Source organism: Acipenser ruthenus, unplaced genomic scaffold, assembly GCF_902713425.1.
Source record: "Acipenser ruthenus unplaced genomic scaffold, fAciRut3.2 maternal haplotype, whole genome shotgun sequence".
NCBI classification, from domain to species: Eukaryota; Metazoa; Chordata; class Actinopteri; order Acipenseriformes; family Acipenseridae; genus Acipenser; species Acipenser ruthenus.
In genome coordinates this window covers 31,012-58,557 of record NW_026708272.1, presented here as the reverse complement: position 1 = coordinate 58,557, position 27,546 = coordinate 31,012, and the positions used below count along the sequence as shown (strand labels likewise).

Below are 27,546 nucleotides of genomic sequence, written 5' to 3'. Positions count from 1 at the left end.
TGTGACTCTGCGTGTGTGCGTGTGTGCGTGTGAGTCTGTCTGTGCATATGTGACTCTGCGTGTGTGTGTGTGTGTGTGTGTGTGTGTGTCAGTCAGTCTGTACATATGTGACTCTGCGTGTGTGTGTGCGTTTGTGTGTGAGTCTGTCTGTGCATATGTGACTCTGCGTGTGTGCGTGTGTGTGTGTGAGTCTGTCTGTGCATATGTGACTCTGCGTGTGTGCGTGTGAGTCTGTCTGTGCATATGTGACTCTGTCTGTGTGTGTGTGTGTGTGAGTGAGTGAGTGAGTGAGTGTGTGAGTCTGTCTGTGCATATGTGACTCTGCGTGTGTGTGTGTGTGTCAGTCAGTCTGTGCATATGTGACTCTGTGTGTGTGTGTGTGTCAGTCTGTCTGTCTGTGCATATGTGACTCTGCGTGTGTGTGTGTGCGTGTGTCAGTCAGTCTGTGCATATGTGACTCTGTCTGTGTGTGTGTGTGTGTGAGTGAGTGAGTGTCTGAGTCTGTCTGTGCATATGTGACTCTGCGTGTGTGTGTGTGTCAGTCTGTCTGTCTGTGCATATGTGACTCTGCGTGTGTGTGTGTGTGTGTGTCAGTCAGTCTGTGCATATGTGACTCTGTCTGTGTGTGTGTGAGTGAGTGAGTGAGTGAGTGAGTGAGTGAGTGTCTGAGTCTGTCTGTGCATATGTGACTCTGTCTGTGTGTGTGTGAGTGAGTGAGTGAGTGAGTGAGTGAGTGTCTGAGTCTGTCTGTGCATATGTGACTCTGTCTGTGTGTGTCTGTGTGTGTGTGTGTGTGTGTGTGTGTGTGACTAACAGTGTGTCCGCTTAGCAGTTGTCCGCCTTCTCTCCCCCCTTCTCCCCCTCCCCCTCCCCCTCCCCCCCTCCCGGGGGTGTGTAGATGGGGGTCCGCTGCTCGCTCTTCTCCTCCGACTCGTTCTTTTCATTCTCCGCGGGGTAGACCACCACACAGAACTTCTGTCCGAAGTAGGTCATTGAGTCTGAAGGGAGACGGACAGACAGACAGACAGACAGACACTTTAAAAGGGCAGATTCACATCAGCATTTTCTTGAGCGCATTTTTACAATCATCCAGAGTGTACTGCAGCGACTCAAACACTGTGTTTTATATTGTATTCCTCAGTCTGTGTTGCTCTGGCTCCGAGTTCAGGAGCTGCTCTTCAGTTCTAGCTGCGCTGCCATAGTTATTGTATTGTGAATCGGTACAGCCCTGCTAGGACTACAGCTCCCAGCATGCCTCTGCACCCGCGGCAATGGCGAGGGATGCTGGGAGCTGTAGTTCTTTAACTGCAATGCGCTGGGCTGGGCTGTATTACATTGTTTTGCTCAGTCTGTGTTGCTTTGACTGTGAGTTCAGGAGCTGCTCTTCAGTTCTAGCTGCACTGCCATAGACACGTGCAACACAGGCTAGATCAGCCAGTGTCTCTATAGAACAGCCAGCAGCGCCATCTGTGGCCATGCTGGCTGTGGATGAAGTGTGTTTTGCTGGCAATACACTAACTGTGCACTAGATGGCGCTGACTAATATAAAAAATGGTCAGCGCTCCTTTAAAGGGAGGGGCCAGTGATCATGTTAATAAAGCTAATAAGAGGTAAGAGAATGGATTTTAAAGATGGTCAGCGCTCCTTTAAAGGGAGGGGCCGCTGATCATGTTAATAAAGCTAATAAGAGGTAAGAGAATGGATTTTAAAGATGGTCAGCGCTCCTTTAAAGGGAGGGGCCGGTGATCGTGTTAATAAAGCTAATAAGAGGTGAGAGAATGGATTTTGTTGGCTTGATCTTACCTACGAAGTTGTTAAAGCACTGGGGTTTATTTTTCCAGTACACTCCCAGGAAGTAAACTGGGACCCCAGTTAGCATGATGGCCAGTCCAATTCCGCACACTATGGGCTCCGACCATAGACTGAAAACCAGTAAGAATGCCCAGAACAGCAGATATATCACTGGGAATATCAGATTGACCTGCAGAAAGAAACACAATACCAGTTTAACCAGTAAGTCATCTTCAATGGCAGTGCAGACAGACAGTGGCACTGCAATGGCAATAATGGTTCTGTATTACACTGAGGGGCGATGGTAGTACAAGTATAGGGCAGCTGCAATGGGGTGAGGCTGGTAGAATGGGACCACAGTGTGCTGACTATACCCTACATGATCTTCAATGGCAATGCAGACAGACAGTGGCACTGCAATGGCAATAATGGTTCTGTATTACACTGAGGGGCGATGGTAGCACAAGTATAGGGCAGCTGCAATGGGGTGAGGCTGGTAGAATGGGACCACAGTGTGCTGACTATACCCTACATGATCTTCAATGGCAATGCAGACAGACAGTGGCACTGCAATGGCAATAATGGTTCTGTATTACACTGAGGGGCGATGGTAGCACAAGTATAGGGCAGCTGCAATGGGGTGAGGCTGGTAGAATGGGACCACAGTGTGCTGACTATACCCTACATGATCTTCAATGGCAATGCAGACAGACAGTGGCACTGCAATGGCAATAATGGTTCTGTATTACACTGAGGGGCGATGGTAGCACAAGTATAGGGCAGCTGCAATGGGGTGAGGCTGGTAGAATGGGACCACAGTGTGCTGACTATACCCTACATGATCTTCAATGGGGTGAGGCTGGTAGAATAGTCTTATATATTATACAGCAGTAGCACCAAAACATTGCCAAGACAGTGCCCCTGAATTTCAATCTCCACAGTGTTCTATATTGTCCAGCTGCAACCAATGAGAAGTCAGGCTTCCCAGCAGGCTCACCTTGATTGGCCGATGCAAGTCAGGCTGTTTGTATCTCAGCACAATCTGCCCGGCGACAGTGACTCCGTAGAAGAGGTAATTGATGAAGCCGACGTAGTTGATGAGGGTGTACATGTCACTGGTGACAAGCATGAGCAGGGTGGAGACACACTGAGAGAGAGAGAGAGAGAGAGGGAGTGTGAGAGAGAGAGAGAGAGAGAGAGTGTGAGAGAGAGAGTGTGAGAGGTGTCACTCACAACGAGAGAAGGAGAGAGAGAGAGGGAGAGAGAGAGAGGGAGAGAGAGAGGGGGGTGTCATACTCACAACGAGGGAAGGAGAGAGAGGGGGAGGAAGAGAGAGAGGGAGAGAGGAGGGGGGTGTCATACTCACAACGAGGGAAGGAGAGAGAGGGGGAGGAAGAGAGAGAGAGGGAGAGAGAGGGGGTGTCACTCACAACGAGGGAAGGAGAGAGAGGGGGAGGAAGAGAGAGAGAGAGGGAGAGAGGAGGGGGGTGTCATACTCACAACGAGAGAAGGAGAGAGAGGGGGAAGAAAAGAGAGGGAGAGAGAGAGGGGGAGGGAGAGGGGGAGGGAGGACACAGTGATACTCACAGTAAACAGCAGCGCTGGGATGGGGGTGCAGCGTTTGATGTGAATCATGGCTAGCAGACTGGGGAGGTGCCCCTCTCTCGCCCCAGCAAAGAACAACCTGGGAAATAAATATTACTTAGAAAGAAACTCAGAGAGAGAGAGAGAAGCTGAGGGAGTTCATTTTATATAGAGGGTGTGCAATTCAATATGTTAACAAGGGAACATTATTCAGCAGCTTTCATTGGACTCTATGAAGCTGAGGGAGTTCATTCTATATAGAGGGTGTGCAATTCAATATGTTAACAAGGGAACATTATTCAGCAGCTTTCATTGGACTCTATGAAGCTGAGGGAGTTCATTCTATATAGAGGGTGTGCAATTCAATATGTTAACAAGGGAACATTATTCAGCAGCTTTCATTGGACTCTATGAAGCTGAGGGAGTTCATTCTATATAGAGGGTGGTGATGCTACACTTTTGGCCACAGCTGGAGACCATAATTATAATATTGAATTGGGAAGGCAGAAATTAGAGAAAAAGGGGAAAAAAGAGGGGAGAGGGTTGGGGAAAGGGCAGAGAGGGAAGGAGAGAGAGAGAGCGAGAGAGAGAGAGAGAGAGAGAGAGAGGTTGAGGAAGAGACCGAAGTTTCAATTTAGTGTCTGTACACCCTTCCAATTGATTCTGATGCACTGGCATTGCTATAGCGAGAGAGACAGAGAGAGAGAGAGAGGGGGGGGGTGAAGGAGGGAACGTGCCACAGACCTGGAGGAGGTGAAGAGTGAACCGTTGACTCCTCCGAAGGTGGACAGAGCCACGGAGATGGGCATGATCCACGACATGACTCCTAACAGCTTCTCACCAAACGTCTAAAGAGAGAAACCGAGAGAGTGGAGACCAGCAGACCAGCGTTTCTGCTAGTGCCTTCATCAGTGTAACGTGTGCGTGTGCATGCGTGCGTGCGTGTGTGTGTGAGTTACACTGTGTTAAGGAGACTGTGCTGTACAGTTACACTGTGTTAAGGAGACTGTGCTGTACAGAGTTACACTGTGTTAGCTGAGACTGTGCTGTACAGAGTTACACTGTGTTAAGGAGACTGTGCTGTACAGAGTTACACTGTGTTAGCTGAGACTGTGCTGTACAGAGTTACACTGTGTTAAGGAGACTGTGCTGTACAGAGTTAGACTGTGTTAGATGAGACTGTGCTGTACAGAGTTACACTGTGTGAGACTGTGCTGTACAGAGTTTCACTGTGTTAAGGAGACTGTGCTGTACAGAGTTACACTGTGTGAGACTGTGCTGTAAAGAGTTACACTGTGTTAAGGAGACTGTGCTGTGCAGAGTCACACTGTGTTAGCTGAGACTGTGCTGTACAGAGTTAGACTGTGTTAAGGAGACTGTGCTGTACAGAGTTACACTGTGTTAGCTGAGACTGTGCTGTACAGAGTTACACTGTGTTAAGGAGACTGTGCTGTACAGAGTTAGACTGTGTTAGATGAGACTGTGCTGTACAGAGTTACACTGTGTGAGACTGTGCTGTACAGAGTTTCACTGTGTTAAGGAGACTGTGCTGTACAGAGTTACACTGTGTGAGACTGTGCTGTACAGAGTTTCACTGTGTTAAGGAGACTGTGCTGTACAGAGTTACACTGTGTGAGACTGTGCTGTAAAGAGTTACACTGTGTTAAGGAGACTGTGCTGTGCAGAGTCACACTGTGTTAGCTGAGACTGTGCTGTACAGAGTTACACTGTGTTAAGGAGACTGTGCTGTGCAGACTCTCTTCTCTCACCACTGCCACTGCGTTGGAGGCGAGGAGCTCCTGGGGTGACATCGCCGTCACATACGCGATGTTGGCAAAGACGTAAACGAAGGTGACCAGAGGGATGGAGATGAAGATCGCACGAGGGAGGTTCCTGAGGAGAGACGGACACGCAGACAGGCGTCAGTCTGAATGCAACCCTGAGTTTCAATCTGCATAGTTTTCTATATTATACAGCAACACTAAACACGATTCAGACAGTCCCCCCGAGTTTCAATCTGCATAGTTTTCTATATTATACAGCAACACTAAACATGATTCAGACAGTCTCCCTGAGTTTCAATCTGCATAGTTTTCTATATTATACAGCAACACTAAACACGATTCAGACAGTCCCCCTGAGTTTCAATCTGCATAGTTTTCTATATTATACAGCAACACTAAACACGATTCAGACAGTCCCCCTGAGTTTCAATCTGCATAGTTTTCTATATTATACAGCAACACTAAACATGATTCAGACAGTCCCCCTGAGTTTCAATCTGCATAGTTTTCTATATTATACAGCAACACTAAACATGATTCAGACAGTCCCCCTGAGTTTCAATCTGCATAGTTTTATATATTATACAGCAACACTAAACACGATTCAGACAGTCCCCCTGAGTTTCAATCTGCATAGTTTTCTATATTATACAGCAACACTAAACACGATTCAGACAGTCCTCCTGAGTTTCAATCTGCATAGTTTTCTATATTATACAGCAACACTAAACACGATTCAGACAGTCCCCCTGAGTTTCAATCTGCATAGTTTTCTATATTATACAGCAACACTAAACACGATTCAGACAGTCCTCCTGAGTTTCAATCTGCATAGTTTTCTATATTATACAGCAACACTAAACACGATTCAGACAGTCCCCCTGAGTTTCAATCTGCATAGTTTTCTATATTATACAGCAACACTAAACACGATTCAGACAGTCCCCCTGAGTTTCAATCTGCATAGTTTTCTATATTATACAGCAACACTAAACACGATTCAGACAGTCCCCCTGAGTTTCAATCTGCATAGTTTTCTATATTATACAGCAACACTAAACACGATTCAGACAGTCCTCCTGAGTTTCAATCTGCATAGTTTTCTATATTATACAGCAACACTAAACACGATTCAGACAGTCCCCCTGAGTTTCAATCTGCATAGTTTTCTATATTATACAGCAACACTAAACATGATTCAGACAGTCCCCCTGAGTTTCAATCTGCATAGTTTTCTATATTATACAGCAACACTAAACACGATTCAGACAGTCCCCCTGAGTTTCAATCTGCATAGTTTTCTATATTATACAGCAACACTAAACACGATTCAGACAGTCCTCCTGAGTTTCAATCTGCATAGTTTTCTATATTATATAGCAACACTAAACACGATTCAGACAGTCCCCCTGAGTTTCAATCTGCATAGTTTTCTATATTATACAGCAACACTAAACACGATTCAGACAGTCCCCCTGAGCTTCAATCTGCATAGTTTTCTATATTATACAGCAACACTAAACACGATTCAGCAGCAGTGTCCCCCCACCTGGGATTGAACCCACAACCCTCTGGTCAAGAGTCCAGAGCCCTAACCACTACTCCACACTGCTGGCCTATGACAATGGGATGAGGCTGGTAGAATTGGACCACAGTGTGCTGACTATACCCTACATGATCTTCAATGGCAATGCAGACAGACAGTGGCACTGCAATGGCAATAATGGTTCTGTATTACACTGAGGGGCGATGGTAGCACAAGTATAGGGCAGCTGCAATGGGGTGAGGCTGGTAGAATGGGACCACAGTGTGCTGACTATACCCTACATGATCTGCAATGGCACTGGTTTATATGGTAGAATGGGGGGGGGGGGGCGGGGGCTCACTGGTAGGGGTTGACCAGCTCTTCGGTCACGTAGTTCAGGAAGTTCCAGCCCCCGTAAGCGAAAGAGCCTTGCAGAAACGCCAAGGCAATCAGACCAATATCCGGCTCCTGGAAATTCTCAAACGCATTCTTTGGCTCCAGCCAGTAGTACTGACCTGAGAGAGAGAGAGAGAGAGAGAGAGAGAGAGAGAGAGAAGGAGAGGGAGAGGGAGAGGGAGAGAGTAAGGTAATTACAGACACACACAAACACACACACAGTCAGACAGACACACACAGGGTGAGACAGACAGACAGACAGACAGACACACACACACACAGGGTGAGACAGAGGTCTCTTCAGCACAGTTAATCCACAGTGAGAGATTAATCCCAGTCACACAGCATCCACAAGAGAATCACGCGCTACACAGAGAACAGGATCAACCAGCCCTCCCTCGCCCCTCCCTACCTACCTCCCCACTCCCTCCCCTCCCCACTCTTATTCTCCACACTATCTCTCTCTCCTCAAGCTTTTAAAATGTCTTTATAAAGTGAAAACTAAGTCAACCATACAATAGTTCTGTGCCCAGCCCCAGTATTCTGACTCACTCCCCTCTCCCTCCCTCTCCCCCCCCCCTCTCCCCGTCTCCCCCTCCCCCTCTCCTCACCTTTGCAGATCTGCACGAAGCCCATGATGATGATGAGTCCGAGGGCGAGCAGTTTCCCGGCAGTGAATATATCCTGCACTCGCGTGGCCCAGCGCACACTGGCACAGTTCACCCAGGTCAAGAGCACTGTGGAGAGACACAACCCAGACACGCAATGTGAAACACAGAGACACAACCCAGACACACACTGTGAAACACAACCCAGACACACACTGTGAAACACAACCCAGACACGCACTGTGAAACACAACCCAGACACACACTGTGAAACACAACCCAGACACACACTGTGAAACACAACCCAGACACGTGCTGTAAAACACAACCCAGACACACACTGTGAAACACAACCCAGACACACACTGTGAAACACAGAGACACAACCCAGACACACACTGTGAAACACAACCCAGACACACACTGTGAAACACAGAGACACAACCCAGACACACACTGTGAAACACAGAGACACAACCCAGACACACACTGTGAAACACAACCCAGACACACACTGTGAAACACAACCCAGACACACACTGTGAAACACAGAGACACAACCCAGACACACACTGTGAAACACAGAGACACAACCCAGACACACACTGTGAAACACAACCCAGACACACACTGTGAAACACAGAGACACAACCCAGACACACACTGTGAAACACAACCCAGACACACACTGTGAAACACAACCCAGACACACACTGTGAAACACAGAGACACAACCCAGACACACACTGTGAAACACAACCCAGACACACACTGTGAAACACAACCCAGACACACACTGTGAAACACAGAGACACAACTCAGACACACACTGTGAAACACAACCCAGACACACACTGTGAAACACAGAGACACAACCCAGACACACACTGTGAAACACAACCCAGACACACACTGTGAAACACAGAGACACAACCCAGACACACACTGTGAAACACAGAGACACAACCCAGACACACACTGTGAAACACAGAGACACAACCCAGACACACACTGTGAAACAGAGACACAACCCAGACACACACTGTGAAACACAACCCAGACACACACTGTGAAACACAGAGACACAACCCAGACACACACTGTGAAACACAACCCAGACACACACTGTGAAACACAGAGACACAACCCAGACACACACTGTGAAACACAACCCAGACACACACTGTGAAACACAACCCAGACACGCACTGTGAAACACAACCCAGACACGCACTGTGAAACACAACCCAGACACACACTGTGAAACACAGAGACACAACCCAGACACACACTGTGAAACACAACCCAGACACGCACTGTGAAACACAACCCAGACACACACTGTGAAACACAGAGACACAACCCAGACACACACTGTGAAACACAACCCAGACACGCACTGTGAAACACAACCCAGACACACACTGTGAAACACAACCCAGACACACACTGTGAAACACAACCCAGACACACACTGTGAAACACAACCCAGACACACACTGTGAAACACAGAGACACAACCCAGACACGCACTGTGAAACACAGAGACACAACCCAGACACACACTGTGAAACAGAGAGACACAACCCAGACACACACTGTGAAACACAGAGACACAACCCAGACACACACTGTGAAACACAACCCAGACACACACTGTGAAACACAACCCAGACACACACTGTGAAACACAGAGACACAACCCAGACACACACTGTGAAACACAGAGACACAACCCAGACACACACTGTGAAACACAGAGACACAACCCAGACACACACTGTGAAACACAACCCAGACACACACTGTGAAACACAACCCAGACACACACTGTGAAACACAGAGACACAACCCAGACACACACTGTGAAACACAACCCAGACACACACTGTGAAACACAACCCAGACACACACTGTGAAACACAACCCAGACACGCACTGTGAAACACAACCCAGACACACACTGTGAAACACAACCCAGACACACACTGTGAAACACAGAGACACAACTACAGCAGCTACCCAGCAGTGGTGTCTACATGAAGTTGTAATCTAGTGCGCTGGCATTGCCCGCTGTGTGCTGGGCAGAGCCTCGCTGTGCTGTGCTGTACACAGGGCAATGCTGGCGTGACCACACTGTATAACACTGATATAAAACCCTGCACAGAACTACAGCAGCTACCCAGCACAGTGGGGTCTATATGAAGTTGTAATCTAGTGCGCTGGCATTGCCCGCTGTGTGCTGGGCAGAGCCTCGCTGTGCTGTGCTGTACACAGGGCAATGCTGGCGCGACCACACTGTATAACACTGATATAAAACCCTGCACAGAACTACAGCAGCTACCCAGCACAGTGGGGTCTATATGAAGTTGTAATCTAGTGCGCTGGCATTGCAACTATGCATAACAGATAACAACTATAGATTACAACTAGATTGCAATGACACATATATAAAATTGTCTCTAATAAATGTTCAAAAGTTCAAAAGGCCAACAGAACTGGGATTGCAAAACGCTTTATAAAGACAAACAGAAAGAAACCCTTGGCTGTCCATCTGTTTTTTCCCAAAGGCTGGGGTGCCCATGAAAAGTCACAGCTTCACTGACCCGAGCGAGGGTGTGTTTGCACTGTAGAGATCGCAGGCAAATACCAGCCAGCTGGCTCCACAAGGCATCCTTCTGCTCCGCAGATCAGGGTGACAGCTGGCATCTGCCTGCTAGCCACTGATCTCCACCAAACCAAACTGAAATTCACACTAGCTTTGAAAGATCTGCTGACATTCAAGTGGAGATTCTCAGGTCTCATTTCTTTCTCTCACAATATCACCGACTCCTCCCTTTAAAGGAGCGCTGACCATCTTTAAAATCCATTCTCTCACCTCTTATTAACTTTATTAACACGATCACTGGACCCTCCGTTTAAAAGGAGCGCTGACCATCTTTAAAATCCATTCTCTCACCTCTTATTAGCTTTATTAACATGATCACCGGCCCCTCCCTTTAAAGGAGCGCTGACCATCTTTAAAATCCATTCTTTCACCTCTTATTAGCTTTATTAACACGATCAGCGGCCCCTCCCTTTAAAGGAGTGCTGACCATCTTTAAAATCCATTCTCTCACCTCTTATTAGCTTTATTAACACGATCACCGGCCCCTCCCTTTAAAGGAGCGCTGACCATCTTTAAAATCCATTCTCTCACCTCTTATTAGCTTTATTAACATGATCACCGGCCCCTCCCTTTAAAGGAGTGCTGACCATGTTTAAAATCTCTTATCTCTTTATTATCTCTGGCTGTTTTATCTACACATTTATATTCTCCCAGACTGCTGTCTTCAGTTTTGCGGACTTGTTATCAGACTGTCATCTCTTATGGTGTTTTGCTGAGGCTTTAAAAAAAGGACAGAGTCCTGAATTTTGCTACATCAAGGAGATTAAAGTCCAAAATAGATGAGTTTATGGCTGTTTTTGTGCAACTTTTGAACTGCACAGATGAAAAACTGGAAAAAACTGCAGCAGCCCAGCGTTTCTGTGAATGACTTCATCAGTGTAATGTGTGTGTGTGTGTGCGTGCGTGAGAGAGAGAGAGAGTCTCCTTCTTCTCCTGTGGGTTCGTTCCGTGTAGAGGGAATACATATTTTTAAATAAAGCTCACCAGAGGGAAGAGAATGGATTTCAAAGATGCTTCATTAGGCACTTTCTTGAAAGAGACAGTCGCTGACGAAAGAAATATTGCTCTGTCAGCTTTAAAATGGGTTCTGACACAGAACCCCTCCCCCCCAACCCCCAACCCCAACCCCAACCCCAACCCCAACCCCAACCCCAACCCCCTGTTGCTTCCCCCTAAAGAACATAAGAAAGTTTCCAAACGAGAGGAGGCCCCATTCAGCCCATCTTGCTCGTTTGGTTGTTAGTAGCTTATTGATCCCAGAATCTCATCAAGCAGCTTCTTGAAGGATCCCAGGGTGTCAGCTTCAACAACATTACTGGGGAGTTGGTTCCAGACCCTCACAATTCTCTGTGTAAAAAAAGTGCCTCCTATTTTCTGTTCTGAATGCCCCTTTATCTAATTTGTGACCCCTGGTCCTTGTTTCTTTTTTCAGGGTCCCCTGGGTCGACATTGTCTATACCTTTTAGGATTTTGAATGCTTGAATCAGATCGCCGCGTAGTCTTCTTTGTTCAAGACTGAATAGATTCAATTCTTTTAGCCTGTCTGCATACGACATGCCTTTTAAACCCGGGATAATTCTGGTTGCTCTTCTTTGCGCTCTTTCTAGAGCAGCAATATCCTTTTTGTAACGAGGTGACCAGAACCTACAGCAGACACCAACACCATTCAAACGACTCATGAACATCTACAGAATCGCCCAGTCAGTGTAAAATAATTAAGAGCTGTCGATTGCATTATTTTGTTTATTTTTACTGCCCCCTTTACCTTTCTGTGAGGTCTGCAACCAATCAGAGCGCTTCTCTCTGCTGCAGCGACTCAAACACTGTGTTTTATATTTCATTCATCAGTCTGCGTTGCTAGGGAAGAATGAATTTTAAAGATGGTCAGCGCTCCTTTAAAGGGAGGGGCCGGTGATCATGTTAATAAAGCTAATAAGAGGTGAGAGAATGGATTTTAAAGATGGTCAGCGCTCCTTTAAAGGGAGGGGCCGGTGTGATCGTGTTAATAAAGCTAATAAGATGTGAGAGAATGGATTTTAAAGATGGTCAGCGCTCCTTTAAAGGGAGGGGTCAGTGATTGTGTTAATAAAGCTAATAAGAGGTGTGAGAATGGATTTTAAAGATGGTCAGTGCTCCTTTTAAAGGGAGCTGTCCCTTTAAGACTCAAAGTTTGTTTTTTGAAACTCTGGCGTGAATCTGCTGAATCAGGTCTTCTTCAGTCTGACCTCTTGTTACCCCACCTTGAACAAACAACTTCCAGCTGCTTTCAAATCCGCCCGGTAACAAGAAGAAAAATGAAAAAAAAAAAAAAAAAAAACACCACCAGGCCCACCAGCCAATCACAGGCCAGATCTCAGTCTGTAATCTGCCAAACGACAATGCTGTTGTTTCCCGGACTGGTTTTAAATTGAATTGAATTCATATTGTATTGAATTGAATTGGTACTGTGTGGAGTGCAGATTCAATCCTCTCTCACACAACCAGGTGAAAGTTCATTCAGATTACACTGGCTTCGACTTGCAACTAGAGTTGTAAACAGGGTGAGGAAATCCTCTCCCTCCCTCCCTCCCTCCCTCCCTCCCTCGGTCTGTCAATTCTCCCTGAATCCAGTTGTAAACAGATTCTCAGTGTGCGTCTCTCTCTGGAGGTATTTTTAATTTATTTAAATAGCGCCTTTCACACAACAGAATCTCAAAGCACTTTACAAGTCTCAGGGTGTGTGTGTCTCAGTGTGTGTGTCTCAGTGTGTGTGTGTCGCAGGGTGTGTGTGTGTGTCTCAGGGTGTGTGTGTGTGTGTCAGGGTGTGTGTGTGTCAGGGTGTCTCAGTGTGTGTGTGTGTGTGTCTCAGGGTGTGTGTGTGTGTCAGGGTGTCTCAGTGTGTGTGTGTGTGTCAGGGTGTGTGTGTGTGTGTGTGTGTGTCTGTGTCTCAGGGTGTGTGTGTGTGTCAGGGTGTGTGTGTGTGTCAGGGTGTCTCAGGGTGTGTGTGTGTGTGTCAGGGTGTGTGTGTGTGTGTCAGGGTGTGTGTGTGTGTGTCAGGGTGTCTCAGTGTGTGTGTGTGTGTGTCTCAGGGTGTGTGTGTGTCAGGGTGTGTGTGTGTGTGTGTCAGGGTGTCTCAGGGTGTGTGTGTGTGTGTGTCTCAGGGTGTGTGTGTGTGTCAGGGTGTGTGTGTGTGTGTCAGTGTGTGTGTGTGTGTCTCAGGTTGTGTGTGTGTGTGTCAGGGTGTGTGTGTCTCAGTGTGTCTCAGTGTGTGTGTGTGGTCACAGTGTGTGTGTGTCTCAGTGTGTGTGTGACTTTGTGTGTCTTAGTGTGTGTGTCTCAGAGTGTGTGTGTCGCAGTGTGTGTGTGGTCACAGTGTGTGTGTGTGTGTGTATGTGTGCGCGTGCGTGCGTCTCAGATTCAGCGTCTCTCTGATTTCTGAAAGTGCAGTACAGTCTTTGTGTACAACTGATCACATTACACCGAGACGGGACTGAATGTTCCTGCCGGCCCTGCTTCCCTCTCCTCCCCCTCTGTCTCGCACACACACACACACACGCACGCACACGCACACACAGCCTCCTTCTGTCTTATTCTCAGCACTATCCACCCCCTTCCTCTCACAGAAACAGTATTAAGTTTTCTTCCTCTCCTTCCCCTCCAATGATAAAGATAACCTTTCTCTTTTTTTCTCTCTCTCTCTCTCTCTCTCTCTCTCTCTCTCTCTCTGAATTCTAATGATAAAGAAAACTACAGTTCTCACCCTCTCTCCCCCTCCTCTCTCTCCCTCCCATACCCCCTTTCTCCCCCTATCCTCTCTCCCTCCACTCCTCTCTCCCTCCACTCCTCTCTCCCCCTCCTCCTCCTCCTCCTCCTCATCCTCACATACCCCCTCCCTCTCTCCCCCTATCCTCTCTACCCCTCTCTCCCTCCCTCTCCCCCTCCTCCTCACATACCCCCTCTCTCCCTCCACTCCTCTCTCCCCCTCCTCCTCCTCACATACCCCCTCCCTCTCTCCCCCTCTCCCCCTATCCTCTCTACCCCTCTCTCCCCCTCCTCCTCACATACCCCCTCTCTCCCTCCCTCCCTCCACTCCTCTACTCTCCTCTCCTCTCTCCCCCTCCTCACATACCCCCTCCCTCTCTCCCCCTCGCGTCTTCTCCTCCCCCCCTCTCCTCTCCTCTCTCCTCTCTAATGAAGGAGATGGCTGCAGTGATAAGAAGCTCTGATAACAGGAGATGAAGGAACCGTTTGAGCGACACCGACTCCTTCATTACACACCGTCTCACTCGCGTCGTATCTTCTAAAACATCGATTGCAAATCATTTTTATTAAAACGCAAAACAATGAAAAGGCAGACAGCCTCCACACACCCCCGGTGTGTCTCCTTGTCTCTCTGCTCCTGTGCCTATCTGTATCTCTCTCTGTGTCTGTGTCTCCTTGTCTCTGTGTCTCTCTCTCTCTTTGTCAGTGTGTCTGTCTCTCTCAGTGTGTCTCCTTGTCTCTCTGCTTGTCTCAGTGTGTCTGTCTCTCTCTCGGTGTGTCTCCTTGTCTCTCTGCTTGTCTCAGTGTGTCTGTCTCTCTCTCTCGGTGTGTCTCCTTGTCTCTGCTTGTCTCAGTGTGTCTGTCTCTATCTTAGTGTCTCCTTGTCTCTCTGCTTGTCTCAGTGTGTCTGTCTCTCTATGTGTGTCTCCTTGTCTCTCTGCTTGTCTCAGTGTGTTTGTCTCTCTCTCAGTGTGTCTCCTTGTCTCTCTGCCCCTGTTCCTACCTGACTCTCTCTCAGTATGTCTGTCTCTCTCTCAGTGTGTCTCCTTGTCTCTCTGCTTGTCTCAGTGTGTCTGTCTCTCGGTGTGTCTCCTTGTCTCTCTGCTTGTCTCAGTGTGTCTCTCTCTCTCTGCTTGTCTCAGTATGTCTGTCTCTCTCTCAGTGTGTCTCCTCGTCTCAGTGTGTCTGTGTCACTGATTTGAGCCCCTAGAACAACACTGTTGTTTTTGAGATAACGGAAAAAGAATTTCATTTCCTGTTTGTTATTGAGAGAGAGAGAGAGAGAGAGAGAGAGAGAGAGAGAGAGAGAGAGAGAGAGAGAGAGAGAGAGAGAGAGAGAGAGAGGGGAAGTGAGCACACAGTGGACAGCTATTTTTAGCACCTACTGAAACATTCACACTGAGCAACAGAAGGAGAGAGGGGAGGGGGGGGGGAGAAAGAGATGGCTCTGATATGTGTTTCGTGTTTCTATGGCAGCGCAGCTAGAACTGAAGCTCCTGAACTCACAGTCAAAGCAACACAGACTGAGCAAAACAATGTAATACAGCCCAGCCCAGCGCATTGCAGTTAAAGAACTACAGCTCCCAGCATCCCTCACCATTGCCGCGGGTGCAGAGGCATGCTGGGAGCTGTAGTCCTAGCCAGGGCTGTACCGATTCACAATACAATAACTATGGCAGCGCAGCTAGAACTGAAGAGCAGCTCCTGAACTCACAGTCAAAGCAACACAGACTGAGGAATAAAATATAAAACACAGTGTTTGAGTCGCTGCAGCAGAGAGAAGCGCTCTGATTGGTTTAAAAAAACACTTCTTTAAAATCTTTATAAAGGAGTGCTGACCATCTTTAAAATCATTCTCTCACCTCTTATTAGCTTTATTAACACGATCAGCGGCCCCTCCCTTTAAAGGAGCGCTGACCATCTTTAAAATCCATTCTCTCACCTCTTATTAGCTTTTTAAATATCCACAGTAATACTTTGTGCTCTAAATGTATTGTGGTTAATCTTAAACGACAGTGTGAAAAAACGAAAGTGTTTATCTGAACGAGATCTTAGCCGGGTCAGGCACAGCCAATCAAAAGTGCTTGTTGACGCCGGATTCAATTAAATCAAACATGGACCGGTTCAAGATAACTGCTATCTGAGCATAGGAAAAGTACACAGCGTCTTGCAAACCCTACCAGAGCTACTGACGTCAATTCAACACACAATTACATATTCTGAAGCACAAGAAAGAGAACGTAGAACAGCACATTGTGTTCTCCAGAGATGTACAGACAGACCCCCCCAACTCCCAACCCACCCCCAACCCCCCCACACTCAACCAACCCCCACCCCCATCCCCCCCACCCCCAACCCACGCCCAACCCCCAACCCTCAACCAACCCCCAACCAACCCACACTCAACCCCCAACCTCAACCCCCAACCCCCAACCCCCATCCCCCCCACACTCAACCCCCAACCCCCATCCCCCCCACACTCAACCCCCCAACCCCCAACCCTCAACCAACCCCCAACCCCAAACCAACCCCCACTCAACCCCCAACCCCCCCACCCCCAACCCCCAACCAACGCCCAACCCCCAACCCCCAACCCCCACTAAACCCAGTAGTATTTCATGTTAGATTTCAGAAATGTCACATTTTTCCAGTCAGTTTTTATCATGTTAAATATCTGGAAAACTACAAAGCGCTGGGTGTGCAATTCAATATGTTAACAAGGGAACATTATTCAGCAGCTTTCATTGGACTCTATGAAGCTGAGGGAGTTCATTCTATATAGAGGGTGTGCAATTCAATATGTTAACAAGGGAACATTATTCAGCAGCTTTCATTGGACTCTATGAAGCTGAGGGAGTTCATTCTATATAGAGGAGGTGCAATTCAATATGTTAACAAGGGAACATTATTCAGCAGCTTTCATTGGACTCTATGAAGCTGAGGGAGTTCATTCTATATAGAGGGTGTGCAATTCAATATATTAACAAGGGAACATTATTCAGCAGCTTTCATTGGACTCTATGAAGCTGAGGGAGTTCATTCTATATAGAGGGTGTGCAATTCAATATGTTAACAAGGGAACATTATTCAGCAGCTTTCATTGGACTCTATGAAGCTGAGGGAGTTCATTCTATATAGAGGGGGTGCAATTCAATATGTTAACAAGGGAACATTATTCAGCAGCTTTCATTGGACTCTATGAAGCTGAGGGAGTTCATTCTATATAGAGGGTGTGCAATTCAATATGTTAACAAGGGAACATTATTCAGCAGCTTTCACTGGACTCTATGAAGCTGAGGGAGTTCATTCTATATAGAGGGGGTGCAATTCAATATGTTAACAAGGGAACATTATTCAGCAGCTTTCATTGGACTCTATGAAGCTGAGGGAGTTCATTCTATATAGAGGGTGTGCAATTCAATATGTTAACAAGGGAACATTATTCAGCAGCTTTCATTGGACTCTATGAAGCTGAGGGAGTTCATTCTATATAGAGGGGGTGGAATTCAATATGTTAACAAGGGAACATTATTCAGCAGCTTTCATTGGACTCTATGAAGCTGAGGGAGTTCATTCTATATAGAGGGGGTGGAATTCAATATGTTAACAAGGGAACATTATTCAGCAGCTTTCATTGGACTCTATGAAGCTGAGGGAGTTCATTCTATATAGAGGGTGTGGAATTCAATATGTTAACAAGGGAACATTATTCAGCAGCTTTCATTGGACTCTATGAAGCTGAGGGAGTTCATTCTATATAGAGGGGGTGCAATTCAATATGTTAACAAGAGAACATTATTCAGCAGCTTTCATTGGACTCTATGAAGCTGAGGGAGTTCATTCTATATAGAGGGGGTGGAATTCAATATGTTAACAAGGGAACATTATTCAGCAGCTTTCATTGGACTCTATGAAGCTGAGGGAGTTCATTCTATATAGAGGGTGTGCAATTCAATATGTTAACAAGGGAACATTATTCAGCAGCTTTCATTGGACTCTATGAAGCTGAGGGAGTTCATTCTATATAGAGGGGGTGCAATTCAATATGTTAACAAGGGAACATTATTCAGCAGCTTTCATTGGACTCTATGAAGCTGAGGGAGTTCATTCTATAGAGGGGGTGCAATTCAATATGTTAACAAGGGAACATTATTCAGCAGCTTTCATTGGGCTCTATGAAGCTGAGTGAGTTCATTCTATATAGAGGGGGTGCAATTCAATGTGTTAACAAGGGAACATTATTCAGCAGCTTTCATTGGACTCTATGAAGCTGAGGGAGTTCATTCTATATAGAGGGTGGTGATGCTACACTTTTGGGCCATATAGCCAACAAGAATAATATTTTATATATATAACAATTTTCCGTGGTGAATCACCATCGATCGGGACATGATTGTAAAGGTGAGGGAAGGACAGGTGACAGAGTTACTCACACAGGCAGACTGCCGCCAGCAGCCGCAGCCCTAACTCGGGTGCGAAGCAGGTAGGGAAGAGGGGTTGGAGCACGTAGTTCGAAAAGGTCAGGGCAATGACAGCCTGGTTCGTGGGGTATATAACCAGCACAGCGATCCACAACCGTAGAAAACTGAGAGAGAGAGAGAGAGAGAGAGAGAGAGAAACACAGTCACTCCCTCCAGATATTGGAATTATTATTATTATTGTTATTATTATTATTATTATTATTATTATTATTATTATTATAATAAGCTGCAGTTCCCCTGCTGTGCCTGTACAGAGAGAGGGGGCGCCCTTTCCCTCCCCCTCTCTATCGGACACAGAGCCCCACAATCCTGTTCAGTTTGATGCTACAATATAATCCCTTCTTCTTGGTGTCTGTGTTAGTTTACTACATTCTGAAAAGAGTTTAGTTTCATTAAAGCTGCAGACAGACAGACAGACAGACAGAGCCCCACAATCCTGTTCAGCTTGATAGATATAAAACAGACTGACAATGATAAACAGACAGACAGACACAGGTATATGGACAGATAGACAGATCAATGTATGTGTGTGTGTATGTGTGTGACTCAGTGGCTGTGTTTGTGCCTGTGTGTGTCTGTTTGTCAGTGTGTGTGTGTGTGTGCGTGCCTGTCTCAGTGTGTGTGTGTGTGTGTCTCTGTCTCAGTGTGTGTGTGTGTGTGTGTGTGTCTGTCTCTGGGTGTGTGTGTGTGTGTCTCTGTCTCTGTCTCAGTGTGTTTGTGTGTGTCTCAGTGTGTGTGTGTGTGTGGGTGTGTCTGTCTCGGTGTGTGTGTGTTAAGATTCGTAACAGAACAACTTCCTCCTGCTCTGCTTTCAACTGACTGACTCAGACAGCTGTGCGGGAGACGAGAGTCATGTGACTCCGCGATGTTCCCCCCCCATGCTGAAACACGCGTTTCTTTCAAAACCGCACCCCCTGTGACCCTGAACAGCGAGGCAAAGGACAGGGCAGGGCAGGTACGATCCGCAGGTCAGAGTTCACAGTTCAGACTCCGAAATCGACCTGAATGACCTGAAATCGCAGGGGCTGAAGCTGCGCGGGTTTTCAGACCAGAAGCAGCTCTGATTTTTCTCAGCCGAGTGAAATTCCTACAGTTACAGCCGTCGATCAGCGATTTAAAAGGACAGGACTAGATGACTTATTAAGAGAAAACTTACTAAAGTTCAACCAGGTCACTAAATTAAACAAAAATAAATAAATTGAGACTCAAATCATGTGAAACTGATTGAGAAAGCGAGGCACTAAAACAAACAGACAAAAAATGATATATATATATATATATGGTTTCATATGATTTTAATAAAACGCTGCAGACACACTATTATAAAATCCGCAGATGTGAGGAAATAGTTAGGGCTGTGATCGATCCAAAACTCATAAAACATGATTTCGAAATATCAAAAAGAAGCGTTTGCCGTTGAAATGATTAAGCTTCTTTTAGCCTTTCCGAAATGTAGCTTTTATATAAAAAAAAAAAAAAAACACCAGTTCAAGCACAGAACAAATAGAAACATAAATTATTAACAGCGTGAGAAAATGGGGATGTTGACTTCTCTCTCCGCCCTCTCCCCTTCCCCCGTTACCCTCATCACCCTCCCCCTCTCACCCAGCCAGTCCCCCGAAGATGTCTTTGACGTAGGAGTAGTCTCCCCCTGATTTGGGGATGGTGACCCCCAGCTCTGCGTAGCACAGCGCCCCCACAGCCGTGATGAGTCCTGTGACGATCCACACCACCAGCGCCATCCCCACAGAGCCAGCGTTCTCCAACACCCCCTTCGGTGACACGAAGATCCCAGAGCCGATGATGTTACCTGAGGAAGAGGGGGGGGGGAGAGAGGGAGAGATTGAGAGAGCGGGGGAGAGGAAGGAGAGAGAGAGGGGGAGAGATACAGAGGGTGGGAGAGGAAGGAGAGAGAGAGGGGGAGGGGTGGAGAGAGGAAGGGAGAGCAGGAGAGAGAGAGGGGGAGAGAGAGAGAGAAGGAGAGAGGGGGAGGGGGGAGAGAGAGGGGTGAGAGGGGGAGAGAGAGGGGAGAGAGAGAGAGAGGAGGGAGAAGGGATGAGGAGGGGGAGAGAGAGAGGGGTAGAGAGAGGGGGAGAGGTAGAGAGAGAGAGAGAGATCACAGGACTGACCACGTTTGAAAGCTCCTCTGAGCTTTGCTGAGGTAAACCAATGAGAGACTGCGGACTATCCCTTAAGAAAAAAAAAAGGTTTCCTCACAGTAAAACCATAGCACAGTGTAATACAGCACAGAGAGGTCTGGTAAAGCATGGGGAAGCATTGTAAAGCACAGAGAGGTCTGGTAAAGCATAGGGAGGCATTGTAAAGCACAGAGAGGCATGGTAAAGCATAGGGAAGCATTGTAAAGCACAGAGAGGTCTGGTAAAGCGCAGGGAAGCATTGTAAAGCACAGAGAGGCCTGGTAAAGCATAGGGAAGCATTGTAAAGCACAGAGAGGTGTGGTAAAGCATAGGGAAGCATTGTAAAGCACAGAGAGGTCTGGTAAAGCATAGGGAAGCATTGTAAAGCACAGAGAGGTCTGGTAAAGCATAGGGAATCATTGTAAAGCACAGAGAGGTGTGGTAAAGCATAGGGAAGCATTGTAAAGCACAGAGAGGTCTGGTAAAGCATAGGGAAGCATTGTAAAGCACAGAGAGGTCTGGTAAAGCATAGGGAAGCATTGTAAAGCACAGAGAGGTCTGGTAAAGCATAGGGAAGCATTGTAAAGCACAGAGAGGTGTGGTAAAGCATAGGGAAGCATTGTAAAGCACAGAGAGGTCTGGTAAAACATAGGGAAGCATTGTAAAGCACAGGGAGGTCTGGTAAAGCATAGGGAAGCATTGTAAAGCACAGAGAGGTCTGGTAAAGCATAGGGAAGCATTGTAAAGCACAGAGAGGTGTGGTAAAGCGCAGGGAAGCATTGTAAAGCACAGAGAGGTCTGGTAAAGCATAGGGAAGCATTGTAAAGCACAGAGAGGTCTGGTAAAGCATAGGGAAGCATTGTAAAGCACAGAGAGGTCTGGTAAAGCATAGGGAAGCATTGTAAAGCACAGAGAGGTCTGGTAAAGCATAGGGAAGCACTGTAAAGCACAGAGAGGTCTGGTAAAGCATAGGGAAGCATTGTAAAGCACAGAGAGGTCTGGTAAAGCATAGGGAAGCATTGTAAAGCACAGAGAGGTCTGGTAAAGCATAGGGAAGCATTGTAAAGCACAGAGAGGTCTGGTAAAGCATAGGGAAGCATTGTAAAGCACAGAGGGGTCTGGTAAAGCATAGGGAAGCATTGTAAAGCACAGAGAGGTCTGGTAAAGCATAGGGAAGCATTGTAAAGCACAGAGAGGTCTGGTAAAGCATATTAATAAACAGACCATGGTAAACTAATCCTTACAGTATCCTTTCAGTTTAATTTTTTTAAATTAAAATCGGTTTAATTTCCAACACTCCGTGTTCACCCATTCCAATCAGACTCCTGTTCCACAGCAGTGTGATCCATTCCAGGTTTTACAACCAGCTTGATCAGCCCCCAGTGTGTCTAGCTAACAAGCTCAGGTGTGTCTGATTATTAAACTCCTAGTGAAACCAGGACTGGATCACAGTGCTGTGCAGCGGGAGTCTGATTCCCTGTTGAGTGTTTCGTGGTTGTGGATTATTTTGATCATAGCTGACAGGCTGTGAAGGAATTCAACAGGTCAGGGGAACATGAAAGAGTGGAGAGAGGGAGGGAGGGAGGGAGGGAGTCGTGCTCAGATGATCAGACAGTCGTCTTTACTTGCATTTGGTCTAAGCCAATTACAGACAACACTGTCAGCAAAAATCCTGCCACTGAGGATGGCTGCATCGCTTCAAATAAACACAGCCGCCCTCCCATGAGAATACTTTCACATGACAAAGTAACTGCACAGGCAAAACTATGACCAGCTTCAAACAAGTTAGAAACTCACACTAGCCCTGCTGCTGCTGCTGCTGCTGCTGCACCCAGTCCTGGGGTTCAGAGCTCCCCTCAATGAAGTCTAGTATTATTAATATTGAAATGATCAGGGGCCAGGAGTTTGAGCAGGGTTACAAACTCACACTAGCCCTGCTGCTGCTGCTGCTGCACCCAGTCCTGGGGTTCAGAGCTCCCCTCAATGAAGTCTAGTATTATTAATATTGAAATGATCAGGGGCCAGGAGTTTGAGCAGGGTTACAAACTCACACTAGCCCTGCTGCTGCTGCTGCACCCAGTCCTGGGGTTCAGAGCTCCCCTCAATGAAGTCTAGTATTATTAATATTGAAATGATCAGGGGCCAGGAGTTTGAGCAGGGTTACAAACTCACACTAGCCCTGCTGCTGCTGCTGCACCCAGTCCTGGGGTTCAGAGCTCCCCTCAATGAAGTCTAGTGTTATTATTATTAATATTGAAATGATCAGGAGCCAGGAGTTTGAGCAGGGTTACAAACTCATGCTAGCCCTGCTGCTGCTGCTGCTGCTGCACCCAGTCCTGGGGTTCAGAGCTCCCCTCAATGAAGTCTAGTATTATTATTATTAATATTGAAATGATCAGGAGCCAGGAGTTTTATCAGGGTTACAAATTACTGGCACACATTTGAAAATGCATGCCCTTCTTAGCTGTATTTGCGCGTTATTGCAGTTGTGCTGGAGACAGTATTTGGCACCTAGCGTGCCAAATGCTGCTCAGCGACAACGTTTGGCCGGGACACTATTTGGCACAACACCAGAGCTACAACCTGACGATCGTGTGAACCAAATTTTGAAATCCATTCCTTGTCGAAAAGGCCGATAGTCACTATGCTTTATTGCGATATTATAACCCCAAAACCCTTCAGAAACACACGTTTTTTAAAACTAACATCATGCTCGATGAAATGTCACGAGAATTTGAAACAAAAAAACGTACTAAAATCACACTCTAAATACATGATTACGTCGATGAACTAAAACCGCCAGCATAAATAAGACTGATTAATAATATGAAAAATATAACACTGCATTCCTGTCGTAACCGTTTTAAATGTGTAGTTTTTATAGTTTAAAAACCAAACCAACTACCTTAAATTCACTCTAACATTTGAATAATAATAATAATAATAATAATAATAATAATAATAATAATAATAATAATATAGTATCGCTTTTTTCATCCGGGTAAAGTCCACTAAATATTAAACATTTTCCTCGTAAAGCGTTTAATTAATCAGAGCGAATTCAAATACAAATTAATTTGAGGCATATTTTATGATTATGTCGATATCATGTACCTCGAGACAAACACACGCACGCGCGGAGTGGAATTTTCACTCCATCGTTTCAAAAATTTGAATTTGAGAATTCTGAGCGTTTGTTCTGCGCGTGCTGGTTCGCGTTTTTAACGGTTTTCCCGAGTTACGTCTCAAAAACAAAAAGTTGAATTTAAAAAACGTTTTTTTTTGTTTTGTTTTTTTTTTTTTAGGAGAAATATTATTTGGAGTCAGACGTCTCTCTGAAAGCGAGGGCGACCAGTCGTCTACATTTTGCTTAGTTTGTTCGCCCACACACAGTCCTTAAATAACGCGGACTGAAGTCGAGATAAGTGACCTCTTTCTAGTTTTGACGGCGTGTCTTCAAAACAGATCACCGCCAGTCAATTTAACATCGCTACAAAGAACAACCATTGTGGTCCCAAATGTCAATGTTTAATTAACAGCTCGTTTCACTGAAAATAAAACGAACTGGCCAATTGATTCAACTATAACAAGTTCTGCATGATAACGAACTTAATACAATACAGTCGTTGTTCGTTCATAAAGACGCTTTTATCCAGAGCGACTTATGGTGGTGAACTATGCATCATCATCAACAACTGCTGCTGCTGCTGCAGAGCCACTTACAATAGGACATGTTTTATGCATTAATTGAACCAATCTTACCGACAATTATTCCGCAAGCGCTGAGGAGTCCGATTTCCTTTTTCAGAGCCACACTGGCCCCTCCTGAGCTCTCCTTGCCGGATTCAGGGGCGCCATCGCCGGCCGCCGCCGCTGCGTTCCCCCGCTGACGAGGTCCGTCTGTCATTTTGGCGATTTGGGGTATTTTTTTTTTACTTGTAACCAAAAACACAAAGGAGTGCTATATACCTATCTATATATTTATACTTATAATATGACTATGAAATGTGGTGGTTGAGTTTTTATATATATATAGCTACACTAATACTGTATATCGTTATTTGTGTCTGCACCACAAATTCTAACAACGATAAAAAAATAAAATAAACGTAAAAGGCACGTGTAGAAAGAATCTCAATAAATATATATATATATATATTCAAATTATAACAATAATCATGATTCAGTCTTTACAGTAATCGATCGTTCAACTTTAGCAATTAAGACCTTTGCATACGAGTCAACTGTAAAGTGCAATTCTGTGGTTTGTGGCAAAGAAATATCTGTTTAGATGAGATGAGATAGGTTGTGTAAAAGAAAAATATATATATATATATATATATGGATGTTATAATGTATGCAGGTTGGTAGTCTTTGGTAAACAACGTATTTTTCTGAATCTATCACACTGCACCGGTGCGCTGCTAAACGGATACGAATTCAAATTATTGCAAATCATAATAGTATTAAAGACTAAAAAAAAACAACAATTGCTAATCCGAATAATCAATGAATGTCAGGATTTCAAAGCTTCATTATGTTTGTACACGAGCCTATATCTTGTACTCCACAGGACACAGAACTAAATTCATATCCGCTTTATTTTCTATATCGTGTCTGCCCCAGCACTCAGCACCCCGAAGAAAACAAAAGCGTTCAAAACTAGAAAGCTGTTTTTTGTCTTTGCCTGCTGCTGTACTGTGTCTGTATCTGCCTATTCACACGATCTTCCAAGCCAATACAAGAGAGACGTCTTTAATTCGTGCCTACGAAACGACAATACTCCCTTCACTGCAAATAACAACACTAAAAAAAACAAAAATCTGCCCGACCAGGTCCGAATCCAGCTGAACCGGGCCAAGCTTGCCCCTAAACTGAGCTGTAAAGAAGCGGCGCTTTCTCTAAACAACCTTGGAGTCCGGCGGTCGTTTTTATACGACAGCGACCGACAGCGTCACGGCGGCTCCCCCCTCCGCCATATGTCGAGATACGGTTAGATACGTAACATTATGGTTGTGACTTAGCCGCCGCTTGGCGGTGCTTTAAAATCAGAAACGCTTTGCAATCAAATGAGCTGCAGCTCACAGATACACTTCCCAGTCAGACGACTACAACAATCCCTTCTTCTTGGGGTCTGTGTTAGTTTACTACATTCTGAAAAGAGTTTAGTTTCATTAAAGCTGCAGACAGACAGACAGACAGAGCCCCACAATCCTGTTCAGTTTGACGCTACAATATAATCCCTTCTTCTTGGTGTCTGTGTTAGTTTACTACATTCTGAAAAGAGTTTAGTTTCATTAAAGCTGCAGACAGACAGACAGAGACAGAGCCCCACAATCCTGTTCAGTTTGACGCTACAATATAATCCCTTCTTCTTGGGGTCTGTGTTAGTTTACTACACTCTGAAAAGAGTTTAGTTTCATTAAAGCTGCAGACAGACAGACAGACAGACAGACAGACAGACAGAGCCCCACAATCCTGTTCAGTTTGATGCTACAATATAATCCCTTCTTCTTGGGGTCTGTGTTAGTTTACTACATTCTGAAAAGAGTTTAGTTTCATTAAAGATGCAGACAGACAGACAGAGCCCCACAATCCTGTTCAGTTTGACGCTACAATATAATCCCTTCTTCTTGGGGTCTGTGTTAGTTTACTACATTCTGAAAAGAGTTTAGTTTCATTAAAGATGCAGACAGACAGACAGAGCCCCACAATCCTGTTCAGTTTGATGCTACAATATAATCCCTTCTTCTTGGGGTCTGTGTTAGTTTACTACACTCTGAAAAGAGTTTAGTTTCATTAAAGCTGCAGACAGACAGACAGACAGACAGACAGACAGACAGAGCCCCACAATCCTGTTCAGTTTGATGCTACAATATAATCCCTTCTTCTTGGGGTCTGTGTTAGTTTACTACATTCTGAAAAGAGTTTAGTTTCATTAAAGCTGCAGACAGACAGACAGACAGACAGACAGACAGAGCCCCACAATCCTGTTCAGTTTGACGCTACAATATAATCCCTTCTTCTTGGGGTCTGTGTTAGTTTACTACATTCTGAAAAGAGTTTAGTTTCATTAAAGCTGCAGACAGACAGACAGACAGACAGACAGACAGACAGACAGACAGACAGAGCCCCACAATCCTGTTCAGTCTGATACAATATAATCCCTTCTTCTTGGGGTCTGTGTTAGTTTACTACATTCTGAAAAGAGTTTAGTTTCATTAAAGCTGCAGACAGACAGACAGACAGACAGACAGACAGACAGAGCCCCACAATCCTGTTCAGTCTGATACAATATAATCCCTTCTTCTTGGGGTCTGTGTTAGTTTACTACATTCTGAAAAGAGTTTAGCTTCATTAAAGCTGCAGACAGACAGACAGACAGAGCCCCACAATCCTGTTCAGTTTGACGCTACAATATAATCCTTTCTTCTTGGGGTCTGTGTTAGTTTACTGCAGACAGACAGACAGAGCCCCACAATCCTGTTCAGTTTGACGCTACAATATAATCCCTTCTTCTTGGGGTCTGTGTTAGTTTACTGCAGACAGACAGACAGAGCCCCACAATCCTGTTCAGTTTGACGCTACAATATAATTCTTTTGTGGGGGTGGGACCACTGTCTGTCAGTCTGTCTGCATTGCCATTGAAGATCATGTAGGGTATAGTCAGCACACTGTGGTCCCATTCTACCAGCCTCATCCCATTGCAGCTGCCCTATACTTGTGCTACCATCGCCCCTCAGTGTAATACAGAACCATTATTGCCATTGCAGTGCCACTGTCTGTCTGCATTGCCATTGAAGATCATGTAGGGTATAGTCAGCACACTG

At 45.8% G+C, this 27,546-nt stretch overlaps 1 protein-coding gene across 1 annotated transcript; it reads right to left on the bottom strand.

The window, feature by feature from the left end:
- LOC131730507 (large neutral amino acids transporter small subunit 2-like) lies at positions 1-25,687 on the bottom strand. The gene is made up of 11 exons (XM_059020558.1): positions 24,479-25,687; positions 20,184-20,388; positions 18,531-18,682; positions 7,692-7,817; positions 7,046-7,199; positions 5,145-5,268; positions 4,120-4,223; positions 3,379-3,475; positions 2,789-2,938; positions 1,804-1,981; positions 1-998 (listed from the first exon to the last, which is right to left on the bottom strand). The coding sequence occupies exons 1-11, from the start codon at positions 24,621-24,623 to the stop codon at positions 826-828; spliced, it is 1,608 nt and encodes a 535-aa protein (XP_058876541.1). The 5' UTR covers positions 24,624-25,687; the 3' UTR covers positions 1-825.
- Between the last annotated feature and the right edge of the window lie 1,859 nt (positions 25,688-27,546).